Consider the following 20,867-nt stretch of genomic DNA (forward strand, 5'->3'; position numbering starts at 1 on the left):
GTTGGAGGTGTACACTTCAACCCCAGGGCATCAATGTGGACTTCAACAGTTTCCTTATTTCCCCTTCCCCCACTTCACCCCAGTTCCAAACTTCCAGCTCAGCAATGACTCCATGACTTGTCCTATCTGCCTATCTTCTTTTCCACCTATCCACTCACCCCTCCCCCCGACCTATCACCTTCATCCCTTCCCCCACTCACCTATTGTACTCTATGCTACTTTTTGCCCACCCCCACCCTCCTCTCACTTATCTCTCCACCCTTCAAGCTCTCTGCCTGTATTCCTGATGAAGGGCTTTTGCCCGAAACGTCGATTTTACTGCTCCTCGGATGCTGCCTGATACTGCTGTGCTTTTCCAGCACCACTCTAATCTAGACTATATTAGGGCCAGTGTAACTCACATTGGGGTGCAGACTGTGATAATGCCAGTGCTGTCACTCATTACGATTGACTGCATTACTGCTAGTGCTGTCTCTGACTGGGATACAGCCAGTGCTGTCTTTCACTGGGATACAGTGTCCATTAGTGTCAGTGCTGTCTCTCACTGGGATACTGACTGTGTTAGTTCCAAGGTGTGTTAGGGCCAGTGCTGTCTCTTACTGGGATACAGACTGTGTTTGTGCCAGTGCTGTTTCTGACTGGGATACAGGCTGTGTTAGAGCCAGTTCTCTCTCTCACTGGGGTACAGACTGAATTAGTGTCAGAATTAGTGGTGCTGGAAAAGACAGACAGCATCCTGACGAAGGGTTTTTGCCTGAAATGTCGATTTTCCCTGCTCGTTGGATGCTGCCTGACCTGCTGTGCATTTCCAGCACCACTCTCATCTTGACTCAAATGTCCAGCATCTGCAGGACCCACTTCTGTCCCTGAATTAGCATCAGTGCTATCGCTCACTGGAGTACAGGCTGTGTTACTGCCAATTGCTGTCTCTCACCAGAGTATAGACGGTGTTAGTGCCAGTGCTACCTCTTACTGGTATACAGACTGCATTAGCACCAGTGTCATCTCTCACCAAGCTACAGACTGTGTTAGTGCCAGTGCTATCTCTCAATGGGATACAGACTGTGTTAGTGCCAGTACTGTCTCACACTGGGGTACAGACTGTGTTTGTGCCAGTGCTGTCTCTACTGGAATACAGACTGCATTAGTGCAAGGCACTGTGACTCAGTAGACCACGGGCTCTGGTAAAATGAATCACTTTGTCATGACTGTGGATACATACATTTTGTGTCTCTGTCTCAGCCTCAAAGCCAATTGGTTGATCTGGAACTTCATGTTCACAAATTGGATCATATTAAAATATTTCTGAAACATTAAAGCAACTGGTCTGATGACATCCCTACAGCGGAATGGTTGATACCTTTCATTGAACTGATGCCATTAAGGTCATCAGTGTTTTAAACCTTTTATGTAACCGCATGCTATACCTGTCCTGGGAGTGTTTGATGGGGACAGTGCAGAGGGAGCTTTACTGGGTAGCTAAAGTTGTGTTGTACCTGTTCTGGGAATGTTTGGTTGGGACAAGTTTGAGGGAGTGTTAATTTCTATCGAAAGGAGTAGAGAGAGTTTTACCCTGTCTCTGACCTGGTGCTGTGTTTGTCCCGGGAGTGTGTCTGCACTGGCACTCTGAACATTTGGACTTTGTGCCAATTTCCTGCTAGTTACCCTTTTTCACACACAGGAATAAAGAGTACTGGGTTAATAGTAAGTTTCTTTGCAGTGTGAATGAGCAGCGAGATCTTGGTGTCCAGGTACAAAGATCCCTGAGAGTTGCCACCCAGGTTGATAGGGTTGTTAAGAAGGCATACAGTGTGTTAGCTTTTATTGGTAGAGGGATTGAGTTTCGGAACCACGAGGTCATGTTGCAGCTGTACAAAACTCTGGTTTGGCCGTATGTGGAGTATTGCGTACAGTTCTGGTCACCGCATTATAGGAAGGATGCGGAAACTTTGGAAAGGGTTCAGAGGTGATTTACTCGGATGTTGCCTGGTCTGGAGGGAAGGTCTTATGATGAAAGGCTGAGGGACTTGAAGCTATTTTCGTTGGAGAGAAGAAGGTTGAGAGATGACTTAATTGAGACATATATGATAATCAGAAGGTTAGATAGGGTGGACAGTGAGAACCTTTTTCCTCGGATGGTGATGGCTAGCACGAGGGGATGTAGCTTTAAATTGAGGGCTGATAGATATAGCACAGATGTCAGAGGTAGTTTCTTTACTCAGAGAGTAGTAGGGGCGTGGAACGCCCTGCCTGTAATAGTAGTAGACTTGCCAACTTTAAGGGCATTTAAATGGTGATTGGATAAACATATGAATGAAAATGGATAGTGTAGAATAGATAGGCTTCAGATTGGTTCAACAGGTCAGCACAACATCGAATGCTGAAGGGCCTGTACTGCACTGTAATGTTCTACGTTCTATTGTTTCTGTTTGAATAATCATCGAAAGGGACTTTTGAATAACTTGATGAACCTGCCTCCACGATAATCTTAGGCAGCGTAGTCAAAACCTGGGCCCACTCAGTGTGTGAAAATGTTTTTTCGCACCTCACATTTGTTTCTTTTGTAAAACATTTTAAAATGGCGCTCTCTGGTTCCCCATCTGTTTCTCTCTGGATACTCCATCTCAATGCTTACGATGTTGAAACCTTCAATCACGTCTCCCTCAGCCTTTGCCTCTCCACCCAACTTCTTCGATCTCTTATCACCGTCGAAGTTTCTCATCCTTGTAAAAAATCACATCAACCTTTTTTGTTGTCTCTCCATCACATTTGTAACTTTCCCAATGTGTGGTGCCTTGAACGGGACTGAGGTCAAATGGGACTGTCTTATACAAGTTCTTCATGATCTCTCTGCACTTGTATTCTGTGCCCCTATTTATGGAATCTACAATACTGTCTGCTCTATTTACAGCTCTCTTTACCCATTATAGAGTCATACAGCATGGAAACAGACCCTTTGGTTAAACCAATCTATGCCTGACATAATTACAAACTAAACTAGTCCCACCTTCCTGCTCCTGGCCCATATCCCTCCGAACCTTTCCTATTCATGTACTTATCCAAATGTCTTTTAAACATAATAATTATACCCATATCCACCATTTCCTGAGGAAGTTCATTCCACACATGAACCAACCACTATGTAGAAAATTTGCCCCTCATGTCTTTTTTAAATCTCTCTCTTCTCACCTTAAAAATATGCCCTCTCGACTTGAAATCCCCTACTGTAGGGAAAAGGTGCCTGACCATTAACCCTATCTATACCCATCATGATTTTATAAACCTCTGTATGGTCACCCCTCAATTTCCTACGCTCCAATGAAGTAAGTCCCAGCCTATCCAGGCTTTCTTTATAACTCAAGCTTTCCATTATGCACATATACACCCACATCTCTCTGCTCCCTTTTGAAAAAGAGTCCATTTATTTATACTGTCCCTCCATGCACTTTGTATCAAGATATATCACCATTCACTTCTTCGCAAAGAACTTGACCTGGCACCTATCTGCCAAATCTACCAACTTTTCAACATCCTTTTGGAGTCCTGTGGTCATCGCAGTTTAGAATGTTCCCAAATTTTGTGTTGACTACAAACTCTGAAATTATTCGCTGCGTAACAAGATCTATGTCATCTGTATGTATCATCAGAAAAAGAAAGGGTCCTGATATAATCCTCTGGGAAACTCTATTACAAATCTTCCACTAGCCTGGAAAAAACCTCATTAACCAATACTCTTGTTTTCCTATCACTGAGCTAATTTTATATCCATGTTGCTAATGTTCCTTATATTCCATGATCTGTAAAGTTCCTCATAAATCTGGTCTGTGGCATTGTATCAAATGTTTTTTGAAAGTCCATCTACATCACATCATCAGCTCTGTCTTCATCAACCCTCTCTGTGACCTCTTCAAAAACTCCAGTAAGTTAGTTTGACACAATTTTTCCTTAACATTGGCATTTCTGAATTAAACCACATTTTTCCGCGTGGCACTTAATTCTATCCTTAACAACTGTTTCCAGAAGATCCTCCCATGACTAAAGTTAGACCGAATGGTCGATAATTGCTGAACTGATATTTATAAGCTTTGTTGAATAAGAGCATAATGTTTCAAATTCTCCATTTCTCCAGCACCACTTCTGAATCCAGGGAAGATTAAAGGGTAATGACTAGTATTTCTGCAAACTTTCACTCTCACTCCATTCAGTATCCTTGGATACATCTCACCCAGTCCCAATGCCTTTTCAATGGGGGAAGACAACTGCCAAGTGTTCTAATCCATAGATCCAGGCAATGTTCTGGGGACCCAGTTTTGCCATTGCAGATGGTGGAATTTGAATTCAGTAAAAATCTGGAATTGAAAAGGTCTAATGATAGCTACAAATCCATTGTCGATTGTTCTAAAAACCCATTTGATTCACTAAAGTCCTTCAGAGAGGGAAACCACCCATCCCCACCTGATCTGGCCAACATGTGATTTCAAACCCACAGCAATGTGTTTGGCTCTTAACTACCCTCTGGGCAATTAGGGATGGGTAATAAATGCTGATCTAGCCAGTGCCGCTCTCATCGCATGAATGAATAAGGAACACTTTAAATACCGATAGCTAACCAATATTCCCTTCTCAATCTTAAACCGTTCTAATGACTGAGCTTTACCCAGGCAGCATATTAAAGAAAAATGCAACATATTAATTTAACACCGCAGCCATTCTAGATGTAAATCTCTTTTCTTGATCCCCTGATCAGCCATTATGCTCCTTTTATCAACCTTGTGCTTCTAGAAGATTTTTCAATTTCCCTTTATCTTAACTGCCACTCTTTGTTCATAATCCCTCTTTGCCTCTCTTTTTTTGTTTTGACATCTCCCTTCCAAACCTTCTGCATTTGGCTTGATTCTCCATCACGTTTACTATCATAAGCAGGCAGTTACTTCTTTAATTTAGTTTCTCTGTCCGTGCTGTACCTGCCCTGGAATGTGGATGGATGTTGATTGACTGAATACCAATGAGAGTACTACAGTAGGCGATTGCAAATGGGTGACTGAATCCTTAGAGTTTGTACATGGAGCCTGCAGAAGGGTTTATACTGACAGCTCAAACCAGGCAATGAATCTGATCAGTAGTGACCTGTAGGTGGTGATCATGTGCAGTGAATGCAAATCTCTCTCCTGTATCTCTCACTATCAGGGAGTCTGACGTTAGAACTGAAAACAGTAACAGGGATAAAATATCTCATTTATTTTGATAAAAGTGCTTTATATCATGTAAATGAAGTGTAAGAAATGAAGATAACTAGATAGCTCTGACATTTAGACTTGAGACACAGAGAAGTGCTGCATCTGATGCAAAATACTTGAAGAGAACTGGGCTCATAGTTCAAGCTAAATACTGTCCTATGCACTGACCTGAGCTTCTTTGCATTGACAGGTGCTCAGTCAAGCCAGGCACAGATCCACAGATAGCGTGTGTTCTCGCCTGTTGTATAGATTAGATTCCCTACAGCGAAAAAAACAGGCCTTTCGGCCCAACATGTCCACACCGACCCTCCAAAGAGTAGCCTACCCAGACCCATTCCCCTCCCCTATATTTACCCCTGACTAATGTACCTAACACTATGAGCAATTTAGCATAGCCAATTCACCTGACCTGCGCATCTTTGGACCGTGGGAGGAAATCAGAGCACCCAGAGGAAACCCACCCAGACATGGGGAGAATGTGCAAACTCCAGTCAGACAGTCGCCCGAGGCTGGGATCGTACCCAGGTCCCTGGTACTGTAAGGCAGCAGTGCTAACCACTGAGCCACTGTGCTGCCTTTGTGAGGGGTGCATATGGTAGGTTGTCCCAGCCACAATTCCACACTTGCTAACATAAACTGGGTATAAAGATTTCCATTTACCATATATAACTGTTTAAAAATAAAACTTTCACTGCCATTGTTTAGATCAAACGTCACAGAGTTGACTCTCCTGCAGGTAATGCTTTTGAGATGTTGACTTATAGAATCGCACAATGGTTACAGCACAGGAGGAGGCCATTCAGCCCAGCATGTCTACACTGACTCTACTAAATGATCAGTTCACCTTAGGCTAGTTCCTGACCTTCATTGTGTAACCCCTCACCTTTGGATAATCCAATTTGCTCTCAAAAGCCTGAATTGAAGCTGCCTCCTCACCCTTGGACAGTGCATTCCAGATCCAAACCACTCATGTCCCCTGAAAATGATTTCCCCATTTCCTCATTGTTTCTTTTACCAATTAACTTAAAAATGTGCCCTCTCGAACTTGATCCCTCCAACTGTGGGACCACTTTCTCCCTCTCTATTCTGCCAGTATCCCTTGTGACTTTGAACATCTTGATCAAATCTCCTTTCATTCTCTCAGTCTTCTGTCTCCAAAGAAAACAGTCTCACCTACTCCTATTTACCATATAACTGAAATTCCTAATTTCTGACACCCCTCCTTGATGTGTTCATGTCTTGCAAATGCAAATGAGTTCAATTTAATCCCAACTGACATCCAGAAATTTGTAACGTAACAACCAGCAGGGTCTTTTCCCCAGGGTAGTTGAGTCCAAAATTAGAGGGCATAGGTTTAAGATGAGAGAGCAAAGATATTAAAAGGACCGAAGGAACAACTTTTTTACACAGAGAGTGGTGCATGTATAGAATGAGCTGCCAGAGGAAGTGGTGAAGGCTGGCACAATTACAACATTTAAAAGGCATCTGGATTGGTATATGAATAGGAAGGGTTCAGAGGGATATGGGCCAAATTCTGGCAAATGGGATTAGATTAATTTAGGATATCTGGTCGGCATGGATGGGTTGGACCTGTGGGATCATGTTCAATAACAACTGAGATCAGGGAGTGGCAAAACTAGCCTCTTTATTGAGCATCCACAGTAGCACAGCTCGAGGCAGCAATGGAATCCAAAGTACAGTTTTACAGTAGTCTTGGTATGCACAGCTTTTACGTACATTAAAATTTTAACAGTATGGTGTCACATTGTTGCATCTATTGTACACAAGCTTGCATGACATCTATCCTGGGGAAGTAGGAGATGGTTTAAGCATTTGCTAAATGCTGGCTGTTACTCCTGATTGGATTAGAATGAACTTGCATAACTAAGAAGTGTTTGTTCTTTTGACTTTAAAGTTAGTAATGTTAGTAAAAATACTAGACCTATGTGATCTAAAATAAGTGAGAAATTGTACGTGCATTAAATAAAAGGGTAGATGGTGACTGCTCGCAGCTGGGTCATGAGATTTCATTTACTATTGTCGTTTTTTTTTATAATATATTTTTATGAAGAAAAAATAGATTTTTAAATATTACAACAAATACAAAACAATGCAATTCAAAACAGTACAAAAACAGTACAAAACTAAACCCACATAATAAAAAAAATTCCCCAACCCACCCTCCTGTACGAATGTATAAACATATATAGAGAAGGAAAATTAAAAAAAAACTAAACTAGCTATTTAACTAACTAAATAAATACCTAACAACAAACAAATAAATAGTAATAACTCAGCCCAGCCAAACATTCACAGTTCCTCCTCCCTGGATATTGGACTCATGAAACACAATCGTTCTGGATATATAAAAGCCTTTGTTAGTGTGGCAGATAAATCTGTGTCCAGGTATTTCAAAAAGGGTTGCCATGTTGTGTAAAAATTCTCAGTTTTGTGGTGTACCATATTTGTGAGAAAATCCAGGGGTATATACTCCATAACAATCTTCCGCCAACCCGACAGGCCTGGGGGGGGTTTTCTGATATCCAACCTAGCAAGATATTCTTCCTTGCACAGAATGTAAGAATATTGAAAAGTTTTGCCTTATGCGAGTCTGCAGGAAATACAATGGGTAGGCCCAAAAGGAGTGAAATAGGATCCTTCTCCACCCCTACACCTAAAATCCTCTCCATTGCACCCACCACAGCGCTCCAATATGTTTGAAGCCTGTCACAAGACCAAAGACAATGGGTAAGAATACCTGTACAGACCTTGCACTTGGAGCATGCTGAAGATACCCCTGGTTTAAATTTTGACAAACAGTCTGGGGCTAAGTGGACCCTGTGGAGAATCTTCAACTGTGAAGCATGGGTCCTACTGCAAATTGATATCTTCCTTGCATTCTCCCAAATATCCTCCCATGCCTCTGAAGAAACTTCAATGTCCAGCTCTCTTTCCCACATCTTGCAGAGTCGATCAGACTCATCTGAGGTGGCACCCCCCAATTGGTGATATAGAGTACTGACAGAGAGTGACCCCCTTAGTACCCCTCTTTCTATGTCAGATTTGTAGGGATCAGTCAAAAGTGTGGTCCTTTTTTGAATAAAATCCATAACATGAAAAAAACGAAAGAGGTCTCTATTAGGTAACTCGTACTTCCGTACTAACTGATCGAAGGACATCATTACATCTCCCTCAAATAAATCACCCATGCAAGATATACCCCTAGCTGCCCAACGTTTACCCGGAGTAAGTTGGAAGGTTGACTACCAGGTTTTAAAACAGACAAAAATTTATTCACAAAATTACACAATGAAACACAAAGAACAAAATAAAGAACCCATACAGAACTCAGTCCATCCAAACCAAACTTAATTATGCTGTTCCGAATATATGCATCAGACCCAATAAGCAAACCCCCTTTAAAACATGTATAAAGGGAACAAATGCTTACAGGTTGAAGCTAGAAGGGTAGAAGGAGAGAGAAACTGTTTCCACACAGCTTACTGTTGAAATTCCAACTAGTTCTGGACTGAACTGCTCAGCTAGAGAGCTGACCACTCCCCTTCCATTATACAGGTCACTTCCAAAACATGACCACTTTTGTCTTAAGTCTTAACTGTTTACATGCAAACAAAAAAGCCTCTCAATACCCTTCAATCTTTGCACAAACTAGTCTAAACGGAGCCCAGCCCGTTTACGACCCCTCTGAAAAAAATTCAAGGACACAGTATCCTTGAGAAAAAGAACAGCTTTGTGACACTCAGACACTGAAGCAGTCAATGCCCAAACATAGCAAGACCTGGACAAAATCTTGGTTTGGACTGAAAATCGGCAAGGAACAGCAATTTTCAAGGGCAGGATGTGATGAGCATTTTTGGGAAGGTGAGGAAGGGTGTGAATATTTTTCAGGGTGCACAGTGGATCAGAAATGCGGCAAGATGATGGAAGGAGAGAGAGAGACAGGTTTGACATTATCAGGGTCCAAGAAGGAAGGCAAAATTATTGTGAGTGAGTCTGCGCATGTGCATTTGTCAGGATATCTTGGGGATCCTGAGGTACATGACTTAAATTGAAGTATTCACTGTTTGAGGCCACATTGATTTTCTGGACACAAACAAAGGCTGAGGTTGTTGTTGCCAATGCTGTCCTATTGAATGAAATACCACACCTGGTAGGCAGCTTATTAGTGGTATTTCAGGCAGGTTAGTAAACAGCAGAGGTAGAGGAAAAATCTCTGAAACTCACAGAATCTTGCAATGGGGAACCAGGCAATGCAGGATTGCACCTGAAACAATGTTCATGTTCTCAACAGGAATGAACAAATCTAATCTCATGCCAGCAAGAAGGAAAGTGTGCTGGAGTGAATTTAATCATAGAATCACTATAGTGTAGAATCAGGCAGTTTGGCCTATTGGGTTCACATCCTCTGAACAACATCCCACCCAAACCCATCCTATCCATATACTCTGCATTTTCCATGGCTAGTCCACCTAGCCTGCACATCCTTGGACCCAACGGGCAATTTAGCATGGCAAATCCACCTAACCCGCACATCACTGGACACTATGGACAATTCAGCATGACCAATTTACTTAACCTGAACATCTTTGCACTGTGGGAAGGAACCTGGAGTACCCAGAGGAAACACACACAGACACAGAGAACATGCAAACTCCACACAGTCAGTCACCTGAGTTTCAAATTGAACCTGGGTCCCTGGCACTGTGAGACAGCAGTGCAAACCACTGAGCCATCCTGCTGCACTGTTGGTCAGAAGACACTTAGCTAACCTTTGTAGGATTAAACTTTGCATGTTGTCAATCACATTAATGATGACGACACTGAGGAGCCCTCGCAATATTTCATGAAGCCATTCAATGGTACATTCACAAGTACTAATATTTAATGAGTTTACAGTATAATCTAAATAAGGAGTCCATGATAGCTAATTCATTTGAAAATAAAAGTTTTATTTATTTTATATTTTATTAATACCAAATGCTTTATTTGTTTTCTTAGAAGTTAATATCATGTTCCTAGTAATGTAGCAAAACTGTTAATTCTGTATCTCAGAATCATTAAACAAAATGATAAGCTTGACACAAATTGAAAGGTCAATTGTGAACTGATTGCACTCCAGAAAAAGGCACTTCCCAAGCTTACGATCAAATGAGGACCTTAATATTCATCATATTGAAAAAGCAAAGATATTTTATCTGTTAATTTCGATCCAATAATAATATTGGTCACATAATTATGGGCAATTCACAAAAAAGATATTCCAGTAATTCATTCACTTTAGAATGGCTGTAGAATGGGGAAAAGAAGGTTTCCTCTGATGCACAGAAGCTAAAGATTAGTAAGTATCTTAACTACAACTTAAATACATATTTTGTTTTCCAGTTATTTGCAAACCTAACTTAAAAAATTGGAATTAACCTGTTTCTTAGAGGTACCTCCCTGCTTGACTCAAACTTTCAGAATGTGGTGAAGTCTAAGACTGAGGAGAAGGTTTCTTGTAAAGGGTGGTGTTTGTCCTTAACCTTCAAATGAACTTTCCACTTCATCAGATATATCTGTCTGACTCTGACTTAAATCTGAATTGCTCTAGGTACAACTTGCTGTCTTAATGGGAAGGTGAGGGTGGATGCAGGGGGATCAGGGCCAATGACAATTCCAGGAGCAGTTCAGGGACAGGTCACAGCCTCACAGGATCTGCTGGAGGACCAGAGCTTTTTGGCCCAGACTCCATATGTCTAAGAACACTATGATGGAACTGTGCCAGATGCTGGAGTGGGACCTGAGGGCAGCAGGAATGGGGAGCCATCCTTTAATGTTTCAGTGAAGGTGACTGCTGTCTGAACTCCTGTCTGTTCGCCCCTTCCAGAGAAAGATGGGTGACCTGTGTGGGATCTCTCTGTCATGCTCCCACAAATAAATCAGTACAGTGACTGATGTCATCTGGGTAAAATCAAGCTGGTTCAATTTGTTTCTCAATGACAAGTCTGAACTGCAACCCAGAGCAGTAGGAATTCGAAATATGAGGGCAAAGTAGGTACTTAACAACTTTGTTAAGGTACAGCAATTTATCTTACTCGGCCTCATTGTGAGATACATTCATATCGCCAAAAAAATGAAGGATGCAGCCCAAAAAGTCCCTCTGAAATAATCAACATTGGAGGGTGTAGTGAAGTTGAGAACTGAAAAAATTAATATTAATAAGACAGTAGCATTGGAGAAATGAATGGAAACTAAAGTTAAAAATCCCTGAGACCAAATAACCTTCAGCCTAGACGCGGAAAGTGATGGCTAGAGTTAATGAGTGCATCTGTAATCATCCCTCAAAATTCTATTTATTCTGCAATGGTGCCTATGCATTAGAAGGTTGGCAATACACCAAAGGAAGTAGGGAGTAAAGGGGGAACTACAGACCTATTAGCCTGACATCGGTAGCATGAGAAATACTAGGAACTTATCATTTTTCTATATCCAGAAGTGCTTGTACACACAACTGAACATTCTTTTCCCCATCACCAAATCATCCATGGTGTTCTTTTGCCTTCCTTTAACTACCACCAGTAAATTGCCCATGTTTCCTAATTGATTAATTTATGTGCAAAGACCATTAATGACAATGCAGATCATCAAAGGTGAGGGAGAGGAATGGAATGGGAGTGAGGAATACTTTCATCTATTGCAAAGGACGTAATTTCTGGAAGTTAGAAAATAATTTTCTGAATACACTTAGTCAAAATGGATTAATGAAGGGGAAATTGTGTTTGACAAAACTGATGAGTTTTCTGAGAATGTTACAAGCAGAGACAGGCAGAGGGACCAATGGATGTGGTGCATTTGGATCTTCAGAAGTTTTTGATGATGAGAATAGTAAACAGAGTTTGTGGTTATGTACTAGAATGGATTGAGGATTGTTTAAGCAGCAAAAATAGATGATAGGAGCAAATAGGTTATTCTCAGTTTGGCAGGCTGTGATCACAAGTGGACTACAAGGGTAAATGCATGGGTCCAGTTTTCACAGTCTGTTGGGATCTGGATGTGGGGATGAATTGCAATATGTTCAACTTTATACGAAACTTTGTGGAAATATGAGTTGTGAGGAGGATGCAAAGAAGATTTGGGGAGATTTAACAGACTAAGTGAACAAAGGTAGGAATGCAATATAGTAAGTGTGAGATTATCCACTTTGTAAGAAGGAATGGATTTGCAGGGTATTTCCTAAATGGTGAGAGATTGGGAAATGTTGATGTCGAAAGAGACCTCGGTTTATAAGTCACTTAAAGCTACAAATGGTATGTTAGCCTTTATTACAAGTCAGTTTGAGTACAGGAGCAAAATAATCTTGCTTCAATTGCCTGAAACATTGGTTAGATTGCCCCTGGAGAATGTGTGCAGTGCTGGTTCCCTTGAATAGGGAAAGATATTCTTATGATAGGCAGGGTTGGGCAGAGATCCATCAAACTGACTCATGGGATTGTGAGTCTGTCTTGGAGGAGATTGGGGAATCTGGGCTTATATTCTCTGGATTTCAAAAAAAAGGTAAGACAACATCAGACAAAATTACAAAATTCTTAAAGTACTGGACAGAGTAGATACAGAAAGGATGTTTCCCCGGACCATTAGGGTTTAGAAACAGAGGACGTGGTCTCAGAATATAAGGTAAGCCATTTAGGACTGAGATTTGGAGGAACTTCAGAGGATGGAGAATCTTTAAAATTTTGTATCCCAGAGGATTCTGGAAGCTCAGACATTCAGTAAATTCAAGACAGAGATTGATAGATTCCTACTTACTAACGACATTAAGGAATATGGAGCTAGTGTAGGAATATGGCACTGCACTGGATAACCAGCCATGGAGGGGGATGAATCGTTTACTTCTATGTTCCTATGTTATCTGACACCCCAGGATCCCACTATTCCATAGCTCTGTAACTCAAAAAAAAAGTTTTGCCTGGCTGTTAAACCATTTTTCTGGATTCTTTTCCCAAATAAATTGATTTGGTGAGAAAAAAAAGCCACTTCTGCTGAGGTACAGTTCATTTATGGGTGCTGTGTCAGGAATGCAGCAAGAAATATTGCTAACATGTTTATTGGGAGTTGAACTGGGGATTGTTGAAGATTGATGCACTGTAATGCAGATGCTTTGATTTATGATTACTCAGGACTGCATAGGATATATGGCACAGAAACAGGCTATTCAGTCTGTCCACACCAACGTTTAAGTTTCAGTTGGGTCTTCTCCCATCATTTTCTTATCTAAATCTGTTATTGTTAACCAACTGTTCCCTTCCTCCTCGAATATTGGCTTGATTGCTCCTTAAATGCATCAACATTATTCATTTCAGCTACTCTCTTGGCGGTGAGTTCCACATTCTTACCACTCTTTGGATGAAGATGTCACTACTGAATTCCTTGTTGGATTTCATTGTGACTGTTGGATAGCAATAATCTCCAGATATGCATTATCCCAGAAGAGGAGACATTCTCTTTAAACTGACACTATCAAAACCTTTCAGAATTGTAAAGACCTCTATGAGATCACCAAAGTATTTGTTTCAAAACAGGACACCCAGCTTTTATAATTTATAGCTATAATTCCAATTATAATCTGTAATGATTTTTAGATGGCTGCCAAATTGGAATCAAACCTATTCACCAACAATTCATTTAAATGCTCAGATCTGCATGAGACTTTAAACTCATAAGTTCAGACAGTAAATTCAAAGAGATGTTATTTAAAGAGAAATATAGCTTCATACAGATTTGCAATTTAAGATCGTGATATTGCAATACAGAACTGTTTGACGAAGTGATTAGAATTCATTTGAGGAAGTAAACAAGCAAGGTGGATGAAGGGGAATGTGTAGATGTGGACTTCCAGAATACAATTGATAAGGTTCCACATGAAAGGTCACTACATAAAGTAAAAGCTCATGGTATACTGGATAAAATGCTCACACTGATGGAGGATTGGTTAGCTGACAAGAAACAGAGAGTAAGCATATATACTTCATGTTGAGGCTGCTAAAATGTAACAAGTCGAATGCCACAGGAATCAGTGCAGGGACTGCTATAATTTATAGTCCATATAAATTACCTGGAAGGAAGGATTGATGCATAGATGCTAAATTTGCTGATGACACAAAAGTATGGAGGACAATACATGGAGTCTACAATGGATATAGATAGTTACGTGAGTAGGAAAGTGTTGACAGATGGAGTAGAACGTGGGAATAAATGAACATGTTCACTTCAGTCTGTTCATAATGTAAGTCCAGACAAGCAACAATGTAATTAGCTCAGTTCCTATTTATCTAACCTAGCAATCCAGTTAGTTTAGGGATAGGCAATAAATGTTGACCTCTCCAGTGATACTTACTTTGAGGACAAAATGACGAAATGAACCACTCAACTCAAAGGTCCACTTCCATTGACAGACAGTTTTATCATTTTACACCAGTGGGAAGAAACCTCTGGCAGTGCAGAACCAATTCTCCCCTGGACAAAGGAAAACATACTTCTTATTCTTTTGTTTTTAGCCTGCCTTTGGTTGTTAGAAACCACTCATATTTTTAATTGATTACATATAGGTCCATCAGGTTAATCATGTGACAATGTAACCTGTTGATGGACTGTTCTCACACTTCCCATGGTTTTGTTTACTTGACATGCTTATCTTTTACTTTTGGGCCTCCACAATACATCATATTCAACCATATTCCAGGCTTTAGCTTCTGCACCAGTTATTCAGTACCCCCCTGCTCAATGAAAGGGGGCTTCTCTACCCTAGTCTGAGAATCCATGAGAATGCAGTCAAATTCCTTAATGCCTGCATACTTAAAACTCCATTTTTAAAAATATATCACCTGTGGCAATGATTCGGGGGTTATTAAACAGTCTTTATACAGGCAGCTGTGTTTTCTTTTGTTTCAACAAAATTCATTGTATGCATTTCATAAAACCTTTTGAGTGTTATTCTAATCTTGTTACCAAGTATATATTCCCTACAGTTTGACTTGAAACAGCAGACTGTGCAAGCTGCTGCTTCAGCCAAAAATCTTCCCCAGGCACTTATGTCAACTGAGAACCACTTTCAACCATTTTATGTTAACTTCATTCATGGGCATTCCTCATACCTACATTCCATAAATATTTACAAAAAAGATCGAAGCAGAAGTGTCGGTAACTGGTGTTCCTTCCGATAACAATTTACCTTGAACCTTATGTTGGACTGAAGCTCTCTTTGGTTAATTGCAAACAAGTTTTAATTGGACAGCATAAATTGCTTGCTAAAGACTCCATGGAATGAAGAGGATATATTAAACCCTCTTGTAATAATTATGTTATATCTAAAATGCTGTCATGCATATAATTGTATATTCTGGTCGAGAAGAGATCATTTAGAGTCACAGATGTACAACACAGAATCAGACCCTTCAGTCCAACTCGCCCATGCTGATCAGATATCCTAAATTAATCTCGTCCCATTTGTCAGCATTTGGCCCACATCCCTCTAAACCCTTATTATTCAGGAACCCATCTAGATGCCTTTCAAATGTTGTACTTCTACCAGCATCCACCACTTCCTTTGGCAACTCATTCCATACACGCACCACCCTCTGCATGAAAAAGTTACCCCTTACGTGTCTCTCACTTTAAACCTTTGCCCTCTAATTTTGGACTCCCCTATCTTTAACTATTCATGCCTCTCATGATTTTGTAAACCTCAATAAGGTCACCCCTTAGCCTCTGACACTCCAGGGAAATTAGCCTCAGCCTATTCAGCCTCTCCTTATAGCTCAAACCTCCAACCCTGGGAATATCCTTGTAAATATTTTCTGAACCCTTTCAAGTTTCACATCTTTCCTGTAGCAGAGAGAACAGAACTGAATGCAATATTCCAAAAGTGGCCTAACCAATTTCCTGTGCAGCCACAACATGACATCCCAGCTCCTAAATTCAATGCACTGACCAATAAAGGCAAGTACCGAACACCTTCTTCATCACCATGTCTACCAGTGATTCCAAGGTCAATTTATTTGGCAATACTCACTGGACCCTACCATTCAAATGTTCTGAAATTAAGATGCATTGTATTCCATATCAATCTTTGAACAGTGGGAGGGAGAAGCTTTATCTGGAATGCAAAGCTAGATGCTTAGTATAAATTTATTTCTGTTCCCTATTGTCAAACTACAAATGGTTTTGGATTTTTCAAAAGTTCTAATTTCTTTTACAGTCTGAAGTCAAACCTTTGCAAGTTGAGAAATGGAAAACATCATTAATGGATCTGAACTTGTCATTTTGGAAAAAGGTGTCACTATAATGGATATCATTGATCAGAAGATCAAAGAGCAAATGCTCAGGGTGAGTGTTAATACAATGGTAATTGCTGGCAGTAATCTATTAGTTTTCATTGTTAGACATAATCAGTAGATTGATTAATATTCGTCCAACTGTATCGAAACATTTGAAATTCTAGTAATATAGCCTAGGAGTTCCAAGATGGCAGCAGAGTACGTTGCTTCAGTCAGGGCTCCTCTGCTTGCCAGACCCTTTCCCTTCTTTTTCTCCTCTTTGTAGCTTTTCTTTCCTCCCAATATCTTTAATTGAATCATATTCTGCAATATTTGAAATTACAGAGATTTGCAGCATGTTGATGAAAAAATAAATATTGAGAAAGTAAACGATCTTCTACTCACAGTATGAACACTTTATGCAAAGTAATTTTTTTCATTAGTTCAATGTAAGCAAACAGTTGCTTAAAACTCCTTTACTTTTCTGAACAGAGGTCCAATAATCCTGTCAATGTAATGTGTGTTATGTCTTATGGTAGAAGGTTAAAATAATCACACTTTTAGACACAAATATTGAAGTTGTTATCTAGTGTATTTCTTCGGAACTCTCCACGTGTTTGGAACAATGCAAGTTTGGTATGCTGTCTGCTGCCTGCTTGTCTTAATGTGGCATTCTGGAGATATATCTTTACATCAACGTAACAGTACAGTTCCTGACTCCTTTTATAACTATATAACATCTCGCTTTGTATTAAAAAAGTAATATCTACATATATAACAATAAATATTCCTCAGTTAACTATTCATTAACTCACTTAGCTTTATGTCTAAACTGAAAAAGCAGGAACTAAAGTGGTAACTTTCTTGCCTATCAGCCAAATGTCTTCAGACTCAAGTCTGACTCCAGGACTTGTTGGTTGGGACAGAGTCCAAATTGAGTGCGGGCAAACCAATGTGTAAAAGTTCGAGTCCATGTATAAATGAGGAGGGTGGCAGCAAGAAGGGCATACAGCTTAAAAACAAACCTCGAAATCCAAAAATGATGGTTGACATGGAAGTGACAATTCATGAATTGCAGTGGCCCAAGAGGCATTTAAAGAAGATGAATTAAGTGGCTAAATTAATAAAATATCACAAACTAACAAATATAATCAAACTATGCACTTAACAAGATGACATTTATTGAGAATAATCAGTATGACTAATTCTGAGCTATAAAAGTGCCCTGGCAAGAATATCCTGGAAGAAAACAGAGTTAACTTTTTGAGTATGGTGACTCTTCATCAGAAGCTTTCTTCGCACAGATGCTGCCAGACCTGCTGAGTTTCTCCAGCACTTTCTATTTTTGTTTTAAATAAATTCATTAAGTCAGCTCTTGTGAAGAGAGAATCAGTGAGCTCTGAAAGAGGTGGTATCTACTAAGTGCTACAGAGGCCCCCAGCAGTTTCCGAAACAAAGGGCAGTGTTTCCTTTAGGGTAACCAGGTAGGGACTGCACTTCGACCAGCATTTGGCAGAGACATGGATCATCATGAGGCATCATCTGCTCTGGCTGTCACTCATCTGGAGGTCGCTACAGTGAAGTCTGAGGATCCTATTTCACATGAAGCTCTTCTTTGACTTGGTAACTCTTGTCCTCCTGAGCTCTCTGCAGACTGTAGAGTAGTGAATGGCAGTGGTTACTGTTCTTGTGGGATAATACCTCAATAGACAAACTGGTCTATTGTTTCCTGGTTTGTTTTTTCCTTCTTCTCTGAATGAAGATGTCATAGTTGTGGCTTTCCAGTCCACAGGGATCTTTCCAAACTCTGGGGAATTCTGGAAAATTATAACCAAAGCATCCATTATCTCTCTAGCCACATTAAGACCCTGAGAAGCAAGCCGTCAATTCCAGGGAAATGTCAGCCTTTGGTCTCTGAACTTATCTCACACTTTTTCTCAGGTGATAATTATTATTTTCAGTTTCACCCTCCCTTTTGCTGTCTCATTATCTACTATTCTTGGAACACTTTACTGTAAAATCTGACAAAATATTTTTCTTAGTTTGCTGCCCTGTCTTTGTTTCACATTAATTCCCCATTCTTAAGTGACTAGCATTTATTTCAGTTATACTCTTTCTATCCATATTCTAATTAAATTCTCATTGAACCTCTCCTTTGCTGTAACATGTATGACACTGATGACAGACCTACAGCAGTCAACATTACATTTGGTCCAAGGCAGCTATTTAATCTCTGCAGGTCTCCCCAAGGTCACAGAGGCAACAAAGACAGATAGCCTGAAGACAGGTTACTGTCCCTTAGCTTTTCACAACAGTGAAGGACATTCACAAAGGCTCTCAAAAACATCAGATTCCGTATCAATTTCCCCAAGACTGAAGTAACATTTCAAACTGCACCAAACAGAGATTATGAAGGACCAGAAATAACCATTAACAGCACTGATCTCAGGTCACAGAAATAGTCTAGAGATGCCACTATTAACAGGGATGTCAGAACATGCATCTAGAAACCAAACAGTGCCCTTAACCAACTTAATGACCATGTCCAGAAGCAGTCTTCAATCAGAAGTGCCAGGTGGATGATTTGTCTCAGTGGTCTTCAGCATCACAAATACCAGGATTCAGCCAAATTGATTCACTTCACGTTGTCAAGAAATGGTTGGGGTAATGGATAATACAAAAGCAATGGGCCTGGATCAAGTTCCAGCAATAGTACTGAAAACATGAGCTCCAGAACTTGCCATTCCCCTGATCAAGTTGTCTAGTATTGCTACAATACTGGCATCAACCCAACAATGTTCAAAAGTGGCCAGGTATGTTCTGTACAGAAAAAGCAGGACAAATCCAACCTAGCCAGTTATGCCCCGTCAGTCTGTTCTCAATCATCAGTAAAGTGATGGAAGGTGTCATCAATAATGCTATCAAGCAGCACATGCTCACCAATAACCTGCTCAGTGAATGCCCAGTTCAGGTTCTGCCATGGCCATTCAGCTCCTGATTTCCAGCCGTGGTTCAAACATGGGCAAAAGAGCTGAATTCTACAGGTGAGGTGAGAGTGACAGTCGTTGAAATCAAGGCTGCATTTCACTCAGTGTTATATCAAGGAGTTCCAGAAAAACTGGCATCAATCTATATCAGGGGGTAAACTCTCTACTGGCACATTGAGAGATGGTTGTGGTTGTTGAAAGTCAGTCATTTCAGCTCCAGGACATCTCTACAGGCGATCCTCAGCATAGTGTCCTAGGCCCAACCATCTTCAGCTGCATCATTAGGACCTTTCCTCCATCATAAGGATGTTCACCAATGAATGCTTGCTGTTCAGCATCAGTTGCGACTCCTCAGATACTGAAGCAGTCCAATTTCAAATGCAACAAGATATGAATAACATCCAGGCTTGCACTGAAATATAGTAAGTAACATTCGCACCACGCAAATGCCAGGCAATGACTACCTCCGATAAGAGACAATTTAACCACTTTCAATGATGTTATCACCACTGAATACCCCATAATCAACATACCATTGACCAGAAACTAACTAGACTCATCATATACACACAGTGGCTACAAGAGCAGGTCAAAAGCAGAAGAAGACTGTGGCAGGTAATTCACATCCTGACTCCTGAAAGCCTGTCCACCAGTTGCAAGACACAAGTGTGATGGAACAATCCACCACATTCTGACAACATTGCAGAAGCTTGATACCATCCAGGACAAAGCAGCATGCTTGATTGGTATCACATCCACAAGTACTCTCTTTCTCCAGCATCAACAATCAGTAGCATTACTATGTACTATCTACAAGATGCACTACAGAATTCACCAAAGATCCTTAGATAGCAAATCCACGACCAATTCCATCCAGTAGGACAAGGGAGCAGATGCATAGAAAAATCACTAGTTGCAAGCTTGCATCTAAGCCATTCACCATCCTGACTTGGAAAAATATTGCTGTTCCTTCACTGTCATTGTGTCAAAATGGTGAAATTCTCTCCTTAAAGGCATTATGGGTCACCCTATAGCTCATGGACTGCAGTGGTTCAAGAAGGCAGCTCACATCCACCTTCTCAAGGGCAACTGGAGATGGAAAATAAATGCTGGCCAGCCAGTGACAACCATATCCCACAAGTGAATTTAAAAAAGGCATTCAATCTTAGAGTAATTTATGGCAAAGAAGGAAAGGCCATTCATCCTATTTAATCCATGGTAGCTGTACATGAAGCAATCCAGTCAGTCCCACTGTGCTTCTCAATCCCCATTGCCCTGCACGTTGATTTCTTTCAAGTGCCCATTAGATTTCCTCTTCGAATCTTTGATTT

At 40.6% G+C, this 20,867-nt stretch overlaps 1 protein-coding gene across 2 annotated transcripts in view; it reads left to right on the forward strand.

The window, feature by feature from the left end:
* The window catches only part of LOC122547913 (antizyme inhibitor 2-like), a 94,355-nt gene that overhangs the window by 17,896 nt on the left and 55,592 nt on the right, over positions 1-20,867 (forward strand). For both annotated transcript variants that reach the window (XM_087987003.1, XM_087987004.1), the window contains exon 2: positions 16,492-16,619. In XM_087987003.1, the coding sequence (XP_087843129.1) occupies positions 16,521-16,619 (99 nt within the window). In that variant the 5' untranslated portion in view covers positions 16,492-16,520. The remainder of the gene's footprint in view (positions 1-16,491; positions 16,620-20,867) is intronic.

The sequence above is a fragment of the Chiloscyllium plagiosum genome, unplaced genomic scaffold (assembly GCF_037043375.1).
Source record: "Chiloscyllium plagiosum isolate Xiang-an unplaced genomic scaffold, Cpla_swu_hap1 HiC_scaffold_5, whole genome shotgun sequence".
In the NCBI taxonomy this organism is placed as follows: Eukaryota; Metazoa; Chordata; class Chondrichthyes; order Orectolobiformes; family Hemiscylliidae; genus Chiloscyllium; species Chiloscyllium plagiosum.